Genomic DNA, 13,455 nt, shown 5'->3' with positions numbered 1-13,455 from the left:
ACTTTCCATTTGGTTGGAGGTTTCAATATGGCTAATTTCTGCCTAGCTATATGATGTTAGTATTAAGTATTTGCAGCAAGGCCTGGCTTTGTACATAAAGAACAGATTTTCAGAATCCTTAGAGCTTCTTTGTGAATCAGGAAATTCAGATCTCTGGACCCAAGCCATTGGCTTGTATGTTTCATTTGTAAGAGTTTCCACTCCAAGAAAGATGCCTGTCACCAAATACGGGAGACCAAGAGAAAGGTGGAGAGAAGGGTATTTGCAACTCTGAATCCATATTAAAATTGTTGATGTTTATTCAAGTAAAAGAAACTTAGTTTTTATCAGGGTCCTTGCCTAAGTTTGAAACCATCAGCTGTTGTGTTGCTTCAGTTTTGATTTGTGACTTGAGGTGTGTGACTTTTCAGTATCTGGTCAGATTTTGCTCAGTGCCTGCTCAGTTTGTGCTTAGGGGGTTGTGGTTCTGCTTTCTGCTGTCTGGCTTTTCTTTTCTTTTTTTTTTTTTTTTTCAAAAATATCAATCATTTCATTAAAATTGGTACATTCATACATACATCTTTATCTCCTTAAATATGAAAGTGTATTGTTAAGTCAAGCCTTCATATTTCTCATAAAGACACAGGATACTCAAGGGTAGAGACTGCAGAAGAAAGGTGTGTGTGTTAGCTGCTCAGTCGTGTCCGACTCTTTGTAACCCCATGGACTGTAGCCCGCCAGGCTCCTCTGTCCATGAAATTCTCCAGGCAAGAATACTCGAGTGGGTTGCCAGTTCCTGCTCCATGTCTGGCTTTTCTTATTGTTCATTTTGAATTCTTTCCCTGAGACTTCCCTGGTGGTGCAGTTGGTTAAAGATTCTCCTGCCTTCCAATGCAGGGGACCCAGGCTCCACCCCTGGTTGGGGAACTGAGATGCCACATGCCCGCAGGGCAGCTAAGCCCAAGCAGCACAACTACGGAGCCCACACGAACTTTATTACAAATCTTTTAGGATCAGTTAAAGTGTTTTTAAAGAGCACACGATGTTAGGTATTGTGATGGTACAAAGCAGCGTGAGACACGGACAGCATGCTCTTAATTTTCCAAATCAGTGTAGTATCTTATAGGCTTTTAAACCCTCAGATGACCTGAAGTGCTTCATGGGAACAAGGACCAGCGTGCCCAGGCATAAACAACCTCTTGGTGGTGGTATGAAGCAGACAGTTCTGATACTCCTTGTTTTGTCTGCTGTTTTAATGTTTTGCTGCTCTTTTTCCTTTTGTGACACAATTAATTAAAATTATCCCACTGTTTTTTATTTCTGACTTAGAAAAGTCAAGCAGTGGCTTTTCACATCCCGTAAAGGGGGACAAGGATTTCTACACTAACTGAACTCCAAAGAGAACTCAAAAAACATTTTAAAGTACTTGGCTTTGAATGTAACCAACATAGAAAAATCAGTTATAATTATAACGTGGGTACCCATAGTAATCACAATCCTGGTAAAGAAATAGGCCATTGTTAATTCAAAATGGACTGTGAACCCCCTGACGTTACCAACATTTTACCAATCTCTGTATCCAGCTACAGATGGCTTTTTTTTTTTTTTCAATTTTTTAAGAAAATCTCTTTATTGAAGTATACTGCATGTACAGACAAGTGTATGCTTCATACGTGTATAGTATAACTCAATGAATTTTCACTAATAGAAACTCACTCATGTAATCAGAACCCAGACTAAAAAATAGAAGGTTACCAGACTACCTGGGTAGCTTTTAAATGTGATTCATGGCTTACACACATGTGAGAAGTAGCTTATGTTTAGATATAAACAGAAATACCATTTTCACCTGTCAGGTGGGGTTGGGGTTGGTGGCAGCGTCCACTGATGGCTAGGACACTCTCACAAGCAGTTCCTCAGAGGTTGTTGGCAGGTGGCCTGATGGTACTTTGTGTTGCTTTAGATGCCCTGTGTGTCCTTGGAGCCTGAGGTTTACAGATAATGCCCATGCTGAGGAGACAATTGTTGTCTTTGATTGGGGACTTTGGGAATAGGATACAAAGGAAGGAAGTCCTCCGTGTGATGGTGCCTGCCCCAAAGGCAGCACTCAGTCCGTCTGTGCAACGGACCCTGTGGGTGGTGACGCTGAGGGAACACACATGCCAAGGACCAGCATGGAGTGTGTGGCCCTATTTTGTGAAAAGCATAAATAAACCCCTGGAGACATGTGGGTGCCCCTTGGGGGAAGAAGGAGTCCCATTCTCACATTCCTGTGTTGAAATTACGCACAGTTCTGTGTTGCTTCCACGTCATGTGGAGGACAGGCGGCTGTATGTGCTGCTCCTCTGGTCCAGGCTGGGCTTCTGTGAGTTCCTGGGTGACAGTGAAACAAACAGCACAGTGGATGGTGAATGTCCAACTGTAGGAAAAGCAAGTGTTGACATCTTACAGTGAGGCTGAAGGTAGTTTGGTTTTTTCATTTTGATAAACATTTGAATCTGAGAAGTATCTGACTTAATCCTCGTGGTACTCGCAGAGGGAGATGCTGTCATCTGTTCTGTGGATGAGGAAACAAGCACAGGCAGGTAACTGCTCTGCGGGATCGGAAGCCCTCGTGCTGGTAAAAATGCTTGTTCTAACAGCCCGGCCTTCTTGGTGAACAGGGACCATCGCCTGAGGGTGGGGCTCAAGAGCTACATAGGGGAGGAAAGGGAGGAAACTTCCTTACTCTCATCATTGTTAGGTATGTTGTACTAGAAATTAAGGCCAGTGAGAGTCTTAATGTCCTTCTTTTCTAGGCCTGGAGTTGATTATTCGAATCTCATGTTAGCAACAAAGAGGCAGTTGTGGGCTTACCATTTGTTCATTTATTCATGTGATTTGCTTATTTTAATTACATTTCTAATGTATAAAATGTAGCACTTTTTCACTAATTCAACAAGTGTGTCCTGAGGACCTTCTTTGCATTTATCAGGGTTTCTTCTGGTCTCTGGATTATAGCAGGGAACCCTGCAGGCAAGGACTTTGTTCCAATGGAGCTTGTATCCTATTGGGTGACAACAAGCAGAAATGGGGTAACATAGAGTCATGTGGCCAGAGTGAAATGAACCAGACAGCAAGGGGAGGGTGCAGGGTGATCAAGAAACCCTTGGATAGGTGACTGAGGGGTTGAAGGGGGCCCCTAGGTAATGAACGAGGGGAAGAACAGACAAGAGGCTGCAATGTGGGGTCTGACCCGGAGTGGGGTGGGGCCCCCTGGAGCACTGAAGTGGAGGAAGGGCAGCACCCATGGGACCTCATGTGAGGAGGACCTCATGTGAGGAGGACCTCATGTGAGGAGGACCTCAAGAGAGACGGGGCTGTGCCTGAGGGCAGGAGAGTCAGAGGCTGGCTTTTTTCTGTCTTTGAACACCACATGCAGATCTTGCTGTTTTAGAAACATCCTGGCTCCTGGCTGCAGACAGACCAGGGTGGGAACCTAAGAGAAGAGCTGGGCAGATGTCTTTGGAGGTCGGCAGCAGGTGAGAGGCAGACCTGGGGCTCCTCCTTCTCGTGATGGGGCCATCCATGCCCTGTGGGTTAGCAGCATTCCTGCCTGGCCTTCCCCACTCCATGCCTAGGGCTCATCGCCCGATCCTGAGCCTGTCTCAGACCCTGCCTGGTGCAGATTAAGTGGTATCTGAGTCTTTTTTGAATCTGCTCTACCATTTTTTCCCCTGTTGGGCTGGTCTAAATGAGGTTTTTGCTTACTAGTGTTTTTAAGTCATGAGACGATGTCTCCTTTGTGGTGTCACACATTAAGCAACTTGTCACACTTGAGTTGAGGTTGAAGTGGGCTTCTCGCTGACTCTTCAACACAAGTCAAGGCTCCAGTATGTTTGGGGACACATGGGCTCTGTCCCCTGCTGTGGGTTGGGCATCCTGCCCCGCCACTTGGCAGACAGGTGCTGACAGTTGGCTTTTCTTTTTTAGGTGCACGTTCAGGTTTCCGAGCACAAACATCAAGATCACGTTCACTGCCCTGTCCAGCGAGAAGAGGGAGAAACAGGAGGCGCCCGAGTCCCCAGTGAAGCCTGTGCAGGCTCATATCTCGCCGCTGACCATCAACATTCCAGACACCATGGCCCACCTCATCAGCCCCCTCCCCTCCCCCACAGGAACCATCAGGTATACAGCAGCTTCCATAGGGGACGGGAGTCCCCGTAGCGTCATGGTATGCATGTAGACGTGACACTGTCCAAGTTTCAGTCCTTGCCTCTTGCTTTGGGACATTCAGAAGCCATCGTGCATCACAGTAGTGGGCAGCAGTGCATAGTGATGATGCCTTCCTTCCCAGGTGCTGACCTGCACAGAGAGAGAGATGTTGAGGGCGCTTAAAACATCGTTCAGTTTCTGAACACTATTTGCTCTCAGTTTCTTGCATGTGAAACACAGTTCTCAAATGTTCCTGGTTTTCACTTGCGGATTCTTTTATTTGAGTGTAAGTTTAAGGGATAGATGATTTGTGGTATTGGTCTAAAGTGTGAGTCGTGTTTTCAGTTGCATTTTGGTTTGATACCAAGAATATCTTGGTTTGCTATAACTTAATGTAAATTCTGATCACTTACAGTTTGGATTTCTGAGTTTGACCTCAGTAAGGTGACAAACTTGTGTTTGTCCTGTTGTCCTAAGAGTGTCAGGAAGTAGAGAATGGTGCCTTCAGGGCCTGCTCTTCACCACAGAATCCAGTGCAAGATGGTTACGTTGTGCTGAGCTTTCAGGGGGCAGTAGCTGAGGGTCAGGTCAGGAATCACCCAGGATCTGCAGAGGAGACCCTGGGATAAGGCTCAGACGGTCAGTCCTCTTCCGTTCGGTCAGAAGAGTGAAGAATGTATTCAGGCATCTTCTTCAATGTGAGTAGTGTTAGGCTTAGGTGCAGGTGAACACACTTGCTTCTCTTGGGAGCCTAGCTCCTCCTGTCCACAGGGCCTGGCTAGGAGGCAGAGAAGGTATTTTTGCCTTGTCCACTGTGGCTGCCCCACATGTAGCTGAGTGAGGAGGGCACAGAGCGAATGCTGCAGCTCTCGGTTGTAGCTTTCAGTCAAACACTTCTGTTTCTTATCTTAAAAAACCAATATGGACAGAAAGGTATCCCTCTGGAAAGGCCTCTGGAGGGAGTGTCAGGTAGACTGGCTGCTCGACTCTGTGTGAGTGCAGCTGCTGTTGGTCGGGGCCCTTCTCTGCCCCCTGCCACGGCCACTCTGCTGAGGATGCTGCCTCTGTCTCACCCACTTGGTTGAATTTGTCTCTGTGTGACTAGATGGATCAGGTAGTAAGTGTGGCAGTGAGTAGGCAAAAATCGGCAGCTGCACGGCCAGATTTTTATTCAGCATTGCATGAAAAGTGTGCAGAATTCACAGAGGAAGTGGAGAACGCCCCTGTTTACCCTCATGGGACAGCGGCCCCCAGTGGAAACAGTAGGCTTGGGGTCAGGCCACTGACACACTGCCCATGGGCGCTCAAGGAACCGGAGGTTGTTGGAAACTTCAGAGTTTGGATCAGCTCCTGACCCAGCCTCTCCTCACCTCTTGGCCTGTCTTCATCCTGTATTCCTTGCTCATCTTCACCCCACGGCCCTCCACCAGCATTGAGCAGCACAGGGTCTCTGCTGCTGAGATGACTCATGGGGGAGCCCACCACCACCCAGCCAGTGGGGCTGCTCACCTGCCCCACATTGACCCTTCTTGAAATGTTAGCTAGTTTTAAAATCATAGAGCGAGAGTTCTGTGCTTGTGGTTCTGCCGTCTGTCTTGTTCCTCTCTCTCCAGTGCTTTGAGTTGTTCCTGGCACACAGTAAACTCTTGTTTCGAGGTGAGTACATATACTGATGGTGCATATTCATGGTAGAGAGTCCAGTAGTGCTTCAGAGGGTACCAGGTAATAGTATGTTGCTCCACCTTCTGGCTCATTCCTTTCTAGTTCAGTTTTCAGAGGTAACTACTGTTTCTTAAGTATTGTTTTCAGAAATTTCGTAAACATTTTCAATACTTATTTTTTATCCGAAATACAAATGAGATCTAACCATATATACTGTTCTATAACTTACTGGATTTTTAAAACAATCTTTTCTTGGCATCTTTCCATTTCAGTAGCTTTTTCTGTTCTGTAAAGTATATTAATACTATACAGAAAAGGGACCATAAATTAAATACGTAACTTGGTGAATTTACAAATGAAGTGTCTTCTAACGAGCAAAGATCAAAAACCAAAACATTCTCAGCGTCATGGGCCAGCCCTACCTCATGAAAAAAAAAATGCCTATTTAAAACTGGGTTTCTGTTTCTGATTTCTGTGTGTTTCCTGTGAGCCCCTCACAGCCTGCTTGTGTGTGTATCTGTGTCCACTGCCTCCTTCCCTCTTTGTGTGTCCTGTCTTCAGCCTGGCTGCTGTTCCCTTCTCTCCAAATTTCCCCTGACCTTTCTGGTATAGCTTGGGAGCCATTGTCCTTCGTTGCTGCCTGTCCTCAGCTCCTCGGTGGAGGGGGACGAGCAGAGTGGTGCTCTTTGCTCCTCTTCCAGGCTGAGCCTGAGAGCCATCATGTATGGCTCTGTGTCCTTGGTAAGTTCCTAAGATCATATCTGTGGAAGCAAATACCTGATTCCTTGTAGTGATCTTAAATATCACAAAGATTAATGAGTCCATTTTTCCAGTGAAAATGCTGAAGTTCTCTTACTTTTAACATTTGTTTTCCTTGAAATAAGAGCCAGTTACTGAAATACAGTGTGAGGGATGTTCTATAATAGACTGATAGGAACAACCTTTTCTCATCCACAGTGCTGCGAACTCCTGTCCTTCTAGCCCCCGGGGAGCAGGGTCTTCAGGGTACAAAATGGGCCGTGTGATACCATCTGACCTCAATTTAATGGCTGACAACTCACAGCCAGAAAACGAGAAGGAAGCTTCAGGTGGAGACAGCCCAAAGGTAAATAAATGTTTTATAGCTTTGAAACAGAACCCAGGGCCTGTTGGGTAGCAGCTATCTTCACCTGCATGTCAAGGAACACCCCCCAGGGCCTTTTGAGAAGTGCTGGTCTACGTGGGTGCGGGGTGACTGCTGAGCGTGTTCTCAGTGCTGGGCTCTCAGAGATGCGTTCGTTTGATCATTCAGCTCTGGGCCCTCCTCAGTGGCAGCTGTGGGCCCAGATGCTAAGAGCTTGAACCCTTGGTTCTCATGGGGTCAAGTGCCTGGTGTCATAGGAGACTGTTCTTGGAGTTCAGTACTGCTGTCCCAAATGCTGAAGGTTGCACATGTGCATGTCTGAACATGTGTGTGCACACATATGCACACGAACACACACCTTGGGGAGGACACATCCGTCCCTTTTGGATGATAGTTATTGGATGACCTACAGTAAGACCTGCCTATTTCTATTCTTTGACCCAGTAATGCCCCTTCTAGGACTTCATTTAAGGGAAATGGACAGAAATCTCAAACTAAAGTTCAAACAAAACAGAAAATTGGAAACAACCTAAATGCCCCTAAATGAAGGAAGGAGATCTTATATTGATACAGTTACTGATATGAAAGTGCTCTTGATAGAACGCTAAGTGAAAAAAAGAGAATAAAACCAGGCATAGTGTTACTTTAAGTATGCATTTATATAAAATGTGGTATATTCATGTAGTAGGACATGTTACACCCATGGGAATGGATACGTCATGGCTGTGCACCATGTGTCCACAGCAGCCAGGAGCCTCTTGCACAGGGTGCTGAGCAGATGCAGACACAGGGGCACCCTCTGCAGGATTCCATTCTTGTCCATTTCCCTGTTTAAAATCAGGCAAAACTAAATTGTATTGTTTTCAGATGCATTCTTAGATGGTAAAACTTAAGTCATAGCTAGATTCTGATTAATACAGAATGTCAGGAAAAGTGGTGACCTTTCTGGGAGGTTGAAAGTGGGTGGGGGGCACGGGTCATGAGGAAGCTTCTGGGATGTGGGCTGTGTTCTCTCTTGACCAGCATTGGTTGTACTGTTGGTCACTTTATAAAAATTTGTTTTTGGCTGATACGGATATATTGTGGGCTTTCCTGTCTATTACAGTTTTTTTAAAAAATGGAAATGTATAGAAGAAAGATAAAAAAGAAACCCACACAGCAGCATAAGCACAGTGAGGAAGGCTTTATGCTCTTGCCTGGTAGGACTCCAGCTCAGTCGCTCCACCATCCCTGTCCTGTAACTCAGGGTGAGCTCATTCAGAGGACAGACAGGGCAGTGCCTGACCCACTGCTCAGGAAATGTCAGCTATTTGAAAGTGAGGTGCTGGGTGATTCAGTCTCTGTGCAGAGAACATGCTCCCAGCCGGCTGTCAGAACTAAGCTTAGCCTGTGCAGGAGAAGCCTGTGTTCCCTTCTTTGGCTCTTTACCTTGTTTCCTTGCCCATGCCATAGTCCTCTGCCTTTGTCTGCCTTTATTGTGTTTATCTATAAACAATATCTAAATTGTTCATTTTTTAACCTCATATTAGGAGTACCATCTTGAATGGATTGTTTTGCAGTTTACTGTTTGCATTCAGTGTTATGTTTTATTGCTATGTGTAGTTCACAGACAGAGAGAGGACACCCTTTCCCCAGTGGGCTTGTGCATGTGTGTGTGGTTTGGAGTCATCCCAATGGCAAAGAGCCCCGGTGTGTTTGAGTGCGCTGGGACCAGGAATGCCAGCAGCCTGCGCTGTGCATGGCAGCCCTGCACACCTGAGCAGCGCCTGCCCGAATGCCTTGGACCCTGGTGTGGGGACCCCGAGTTTGGCTCCTGGTACTCTCGTCTGCTTGGGTTTTCTTACAAGAGGAGCTCCTTGATGGACTCTTGGCGGTTCTGAGTGGACATCACTCTCGTGCTTTGGTGTTCAGCCTTCTTGCCCCGTCTCCTTGTGTGCATGAGAACCCCCACCAGGGCCTGGGAGATATGCAAGCTCACCCCACCCCTTGCCACCACTGGCCTGGCCCAGCTCTTCACCTGACCATGAGATCAACATGATGAGACTATGGCGTGGATCAGTATGCATGCTCTGGACTCTACTGAGGTCCAGAAATTCTACTGAATTTTTCTCATTTTCTTATTCTTTTTGTTTTTGCCCTTTGGACTTTTTCCTTACGTGGTTTTAATGTTCTTTTTTATACTGTTATACATGTCTCCATTTGTTTCCTCCAAATTTTCCAAATGCTTTCCCATCATATTATATCCCCCCCCCCACACACAAACACAGCCAAACCCAGTCCCTGGGCAGTGACAATACAGAGTCCTAGCCACTGGACAGCCAGGGAATTCTCCCCATCATCTATTACTTTTATAGGAAGGAAGACAAGTATTATCATAGAAATGCTTAAAAATGTCAAGAATCCTGGATTTCAGTAAGTTTAGTAAAAATTTTGATTAATTCAATACTCTTTTTTTTTTTTTTTAAACTTTAATACAGGATGATTCAAAGCCACCTTATTCCTATGCACAATTAATCGTACAAGCAATTACAATGGCTCCTGATAAACAACTCACCCTAAATGGAATTTATACGCACATCACAAAAAACTATCCCTATTACAGGACTGCGGACAAGGGCTGGCAGGTAAATCCGTTTGAGTTTGTTATTAAATGTTTCTATTACATGTCTTGTAGGTGCTGGTTGACAGCTGAGAGGAGCATAGAGTGGCTGTGTATGTAGCTGGGGCGTAGGTAGCATGAGATGAGTAAGGGTCTCTTGTGCTGAGGGAGGGAGGAGTGTCAGAGGCCTGCTGTTGACACTCTCTTTCTGATCTCCTTATTAGCACATAGTAGAAGGAATAGTGGTTCTGGAGGAAACCTCAGCCCTGTTTCTTACTGTCATGGTCTTCATGGATGGGAAAGGCATGGGTTGTTTGAGATGTTTCTCTTGGACCAGTGAGGGAGGGAGAGTTAAAAATCCTGCCCACCCTTTACTTGACGGTCTTCTGTCTTCCTCACTAACTTATGCTGACATACATAGCTTTTTGAAGTTTGCACAGAGATGGTTTTCAAACTGTTACTGAGGAACCCTTTCTTCAAAAGATGCCTCCTCTAGGTGGCCAGTATACAAAACATGAACACAGTGCTGCTCGACTGGGGAGCCTGCCTGCTTGTTGACTTGTACCTACAGCCTGTTCCTAGGCTGTCTGTGAATCTAGGTCTCTTCAGAGGACATTTGGAAATCTGTGCATAGTATTTCCATTGTTTAGCTTTTTAATTTAGTTTTTCATTTTTAAACCTCTGCATTGTATATGTTTTTCCTCCGGTGTCTGTGTGTGGACATTTACTAGGCAGTTAGTAGAACCTCACTAATTTAGACAGTATGAGAAAGGGTAAGTTTGAAGTGTGAAATGGTAAAAGCGTATCAAAAGAGAGAAGAAATATACATTTACAAATTTTGAATTCATTAAGTAATCAGGAATGGCCGCAGAATTCCTTTGAGTCTTAATGAGTACATGATTCTTTGTCAAGTACATCTGTTGAACCATAACCACAATCAAGTAATGTGGCCAAGGGGTGGGGGGTAAGCCATTTTCTGTTTAATGGAGGGTAAAGACTTTTTTCTTCTATCTGCAGATATATAAACATGTTAAGATAAAAATCCTGACTGTTTTCTTTGTAAAGGGTCTTTAGTCTGTAAAGACTACAGGTACAAAATGAGACCCAGCCTGCTCTCCTGGGCTGGAGCATCTGTGCCCTGCCTGCCTTCCTGTTCACAGCCGGGTGGCATTTCCTAGTTGGCCGTGAAGGAAATGCTGGCTCAGGAAAAACACTTCCATATCCAGCTACCTAGCTGGTCCCTTAAGATGATGTACAGTAAGTCCCAACAGTACTTACTACCATATTTTAATCTGTAACAGTGAGGTTGTGCTTCTAAGAAAATGTAAAACAAAGGAAGCAGAGGCAGACAATAGTCTGTGTCCATGGAACACAGCTTCCTGTGCACGGGCAGGTGAGGTCTCACATGGTGTCCTGTCCAGGAGCTCGATAGAGTTCCACGCAGCTCACTATGTGTAGAATTTTGATAATTTGAAATGCCAGTGAGCTGGGCTGTAATGGGAGTATTTCTGAAAAACCTGGCCAGACTTTCAACATTCTATTTCCCTTCTGGTTGTATTTCCTGTGCTTTGTAACATCCATTTATGCAAGAACTGATACTGTGCATCACAAGGTTTTGTTGTTAAAGGCTGAAGGGCAACCTCTTCCTGGCCTGGTCTCCTGGGGAGTGAGTCAGGTCAGGAGGGGCTGTGGTCACAGAGAGGTGAGACCCATGGAGGTGACCCCTAAGCAGAGATTGCTGCTGGCTCCTAAATTGACTTCACAGCCTGCTTAGAACTGAGAGTTACAAACTGTCATTAATGCTTTTTATTGAAACATCTTCTTTTCTGTCCAGATAAAGATTCATAAGGATGACTGTGCCTTTTGCCTGTGAAAGGCTGCTCCTGAGACGTTGCGCACCTGCTCTGGTTATTTTAGCAGGAAATGACTTTTCCTGCTCCAGCCTTCTTTAGTTTATGGACGTGCACTCAGATTCCTGTCCTCAGCAGTCCTTGCTCTCCCCAGCAGGCCTGCTTGTGTCCTTTTCTGTCGTTGGACTCTCTGAGCTGCCCACCCTGAGGGACTGCACTTGCAGTCTCTACATGGAAGGCTCATTCCTGTTCTGTCTCTCCTGGCTGAAAACAAAAGGAGTTTTGCAACCTTGTTTCATAAAAGACCCAGATCCTTTTCCTTTTAAGGAAAAAAAACCAAACCCAACTGTCAACCAAAACAGTGTCTTTTTCAAGTGGGGGTTCAAAGGATCAGAGCTGGTTTCTGAGAGTAGAGGGAGTGACTTGTGCTCACCTGCACCCTACACATTGGACTCTCCTTTAGAAAGTTCTCCCTGTAAATTTCTTTACAAGTTCTTACTACACAGAATACACACTGGCAAGTGCTCAGTGCTGAGTGGGGCTAACAGACACAAACTGCGTTCTGGGCAGGAAGGCTGGAAGTGCTCGGGGAGGGCAGTACAGAGCAGGCACAAGTGACCAGCTCTGCGCCTTTCCCCTTCCTCAGCTGGGTTCTGGGAAGCAGTCTCTAATGGGGAGAATTTGGAGGAAGGAGAACGTGCAAAGTTTTGCAGATCCTTTTCTTCACATTTAGTTTTAAATGGTAACCCACCTTTTCTCTGAATACTTCATAATAATCTGAGTCACTGGAATCAAATTAGTGTGATCTTAATGTCTGCAGCTTGGTTTGATCAAATTACGAAGGCCTTTAATTACCTTAGAAATACAATTTCTGTGTATGTGTCAAATATTTCTTAATGGCTCTTCATATTTTCTAGAGTCTTGTTGGCTGGAGAATCACAGGTGACCATTAATTGGGCTCATTTGTCTGTGGGATTGTTGTCAGAGAGGAGGAGAATTTAGGCCCTCTTTTGATGGTGCAGACTGGGTTCAGAACAGAAAATAACAATTCCCTGACCTAAGAACTGACCATACAGCTTGTGGTGGTGTGAGGGGTCATAGCCGCTGTGTTGCTGATCCCGGTCCTGACCTTTGTCAGTGAGTAGAAGCCCTAGCACCAGTCCCCTGAAGGTAGCATTTCCTGCCTTCAGACTCACACTGTGCTAACCTCCCTTGCTCCTCCTAACATGCACGTGGACCTACTTCACCCCAGTCAGTGCAGCACCAGCCTTCACATGGGGCTCCGCACCGCCCGTGTCAGGTGTCAGCCAGCACTGTGCCTACGCGGTCACTTCTGGGCTCCTATCTGATGCCAGCTTTCGGTGGTGCTATCCAGAGCTCGGGACCCTCAGATCCAGCTCACAGGGCGAGTGTCCTCCACTCTCATTTTCTGGGCTGGCTTTTATCAGTCTTTTTTCTTAGGATCTGCCTTCTACTCCACACTCGAAAGGTCTGAGTGCAGATAGAGGATTGCCTTCTCTTGTCTTGATGGGGACACCAATAATAGATTCGAATTTCTGGAGGGATTGGTCGGTAGGTCTTGGTTGATTACCAGCCAGACCCTGTGATAAAACATCATAGCAAGTATCCTTGGTTATGGAAATATTCTAAATCTAATATAATACATCTCCTTATAAACAGTCTCACAAATCAGACACAGCCTAGCCTGTCCCTTCATCTTGCCCATGAGATGACTGGTGTCCATAGGCATTGGTGGTTTGTTGTGGCCTATGACTGGTGTGGTTCTTGAATAGTCCTTTAGATTGATTGCAAAGTAGTATTTGACTTATTTGGATTTCTGAGCCACCTCTGGCAATTCAGAATTTCAGGTCATTGCTGTCAGTTCTATTAGGAAGTTAATTGGAAAACTTAGAAATAATTTTTTGATAACCCAGAATTTTAGTTTGAGTTGAAATTTTAATAATTTAATTTATTAATTTTTAATTTAAACACTAATGTAAGTGCACAAAATGATCTGAATGCATGACTTCCATCCAGCTTTTCCTGAG

At 45.4% G+C, this 13,455-nt stretch overlaps 1 protein-coding gene across 9 annotated transcripts in view; it reads left to right on the top strand.

Moving 5' to 3' along the window:
- Positions 1 to 13,455, top strand: part of FOXK2 (forkhead box K2) — a 49,981-nt gene that overhangs the window by 20,710 nt on the left and 15,816 nt on the right. For 4 of the 9 annotated variants that reach the window (XM_081576877.1, XM_081576876.1, XM_081576875.1 and 1 more), the window contains 4 exons: positions 3,416 to 3,500; positions 3,952 to 4,146; positions 6,793 to 6,940; positions 9,436 to 9,582. In XM_081576877.1, the coding sequence (XP_081433003.1) occupies positions 3,478 to 3,500; positions 3,952 to 4,146; positions 6,793 to 6,940; positions 9,436 to 9,582 (513 nt within the window). In that variant the 5' untranslated portion in view covers positions 3,416 to 3,477. Of the gene's footprint in view, positions 1 to 3,400; positions 3,501 to 3,951; positions 4,147 to 6,792; positions 6,941 to 9,435; positions 9,583 to 13,455 lie in introns of all 9 variants that reach the window. The other 5 variants (XM_081576872.1, XM_081576871.1, XM_081576873.1 and 2 more) reach the window with 2 other exon arrangements.

This window comes from Giraffa tippelskirchi, chromosome 3 (assembly GCF_054371585.1).
Source record: "Giraffa tippelskirchi isolate mGirTip1 chromosome 3, T2T-mGirTip1v1.2.pri, whole genome shotgun sequence".
Lineage (NCBI taxonomy): Eukaryota > Metazoa > Chordata > Mammalia > Artiodactyla > Giraffidae > Giraffa > Giraffa tippelskirchi.
The sequence above is the reverse complement of the archived record's forward strand: the minus strand, read 5'-3'. Positions and strand labels throughout refer to the sequence as shown.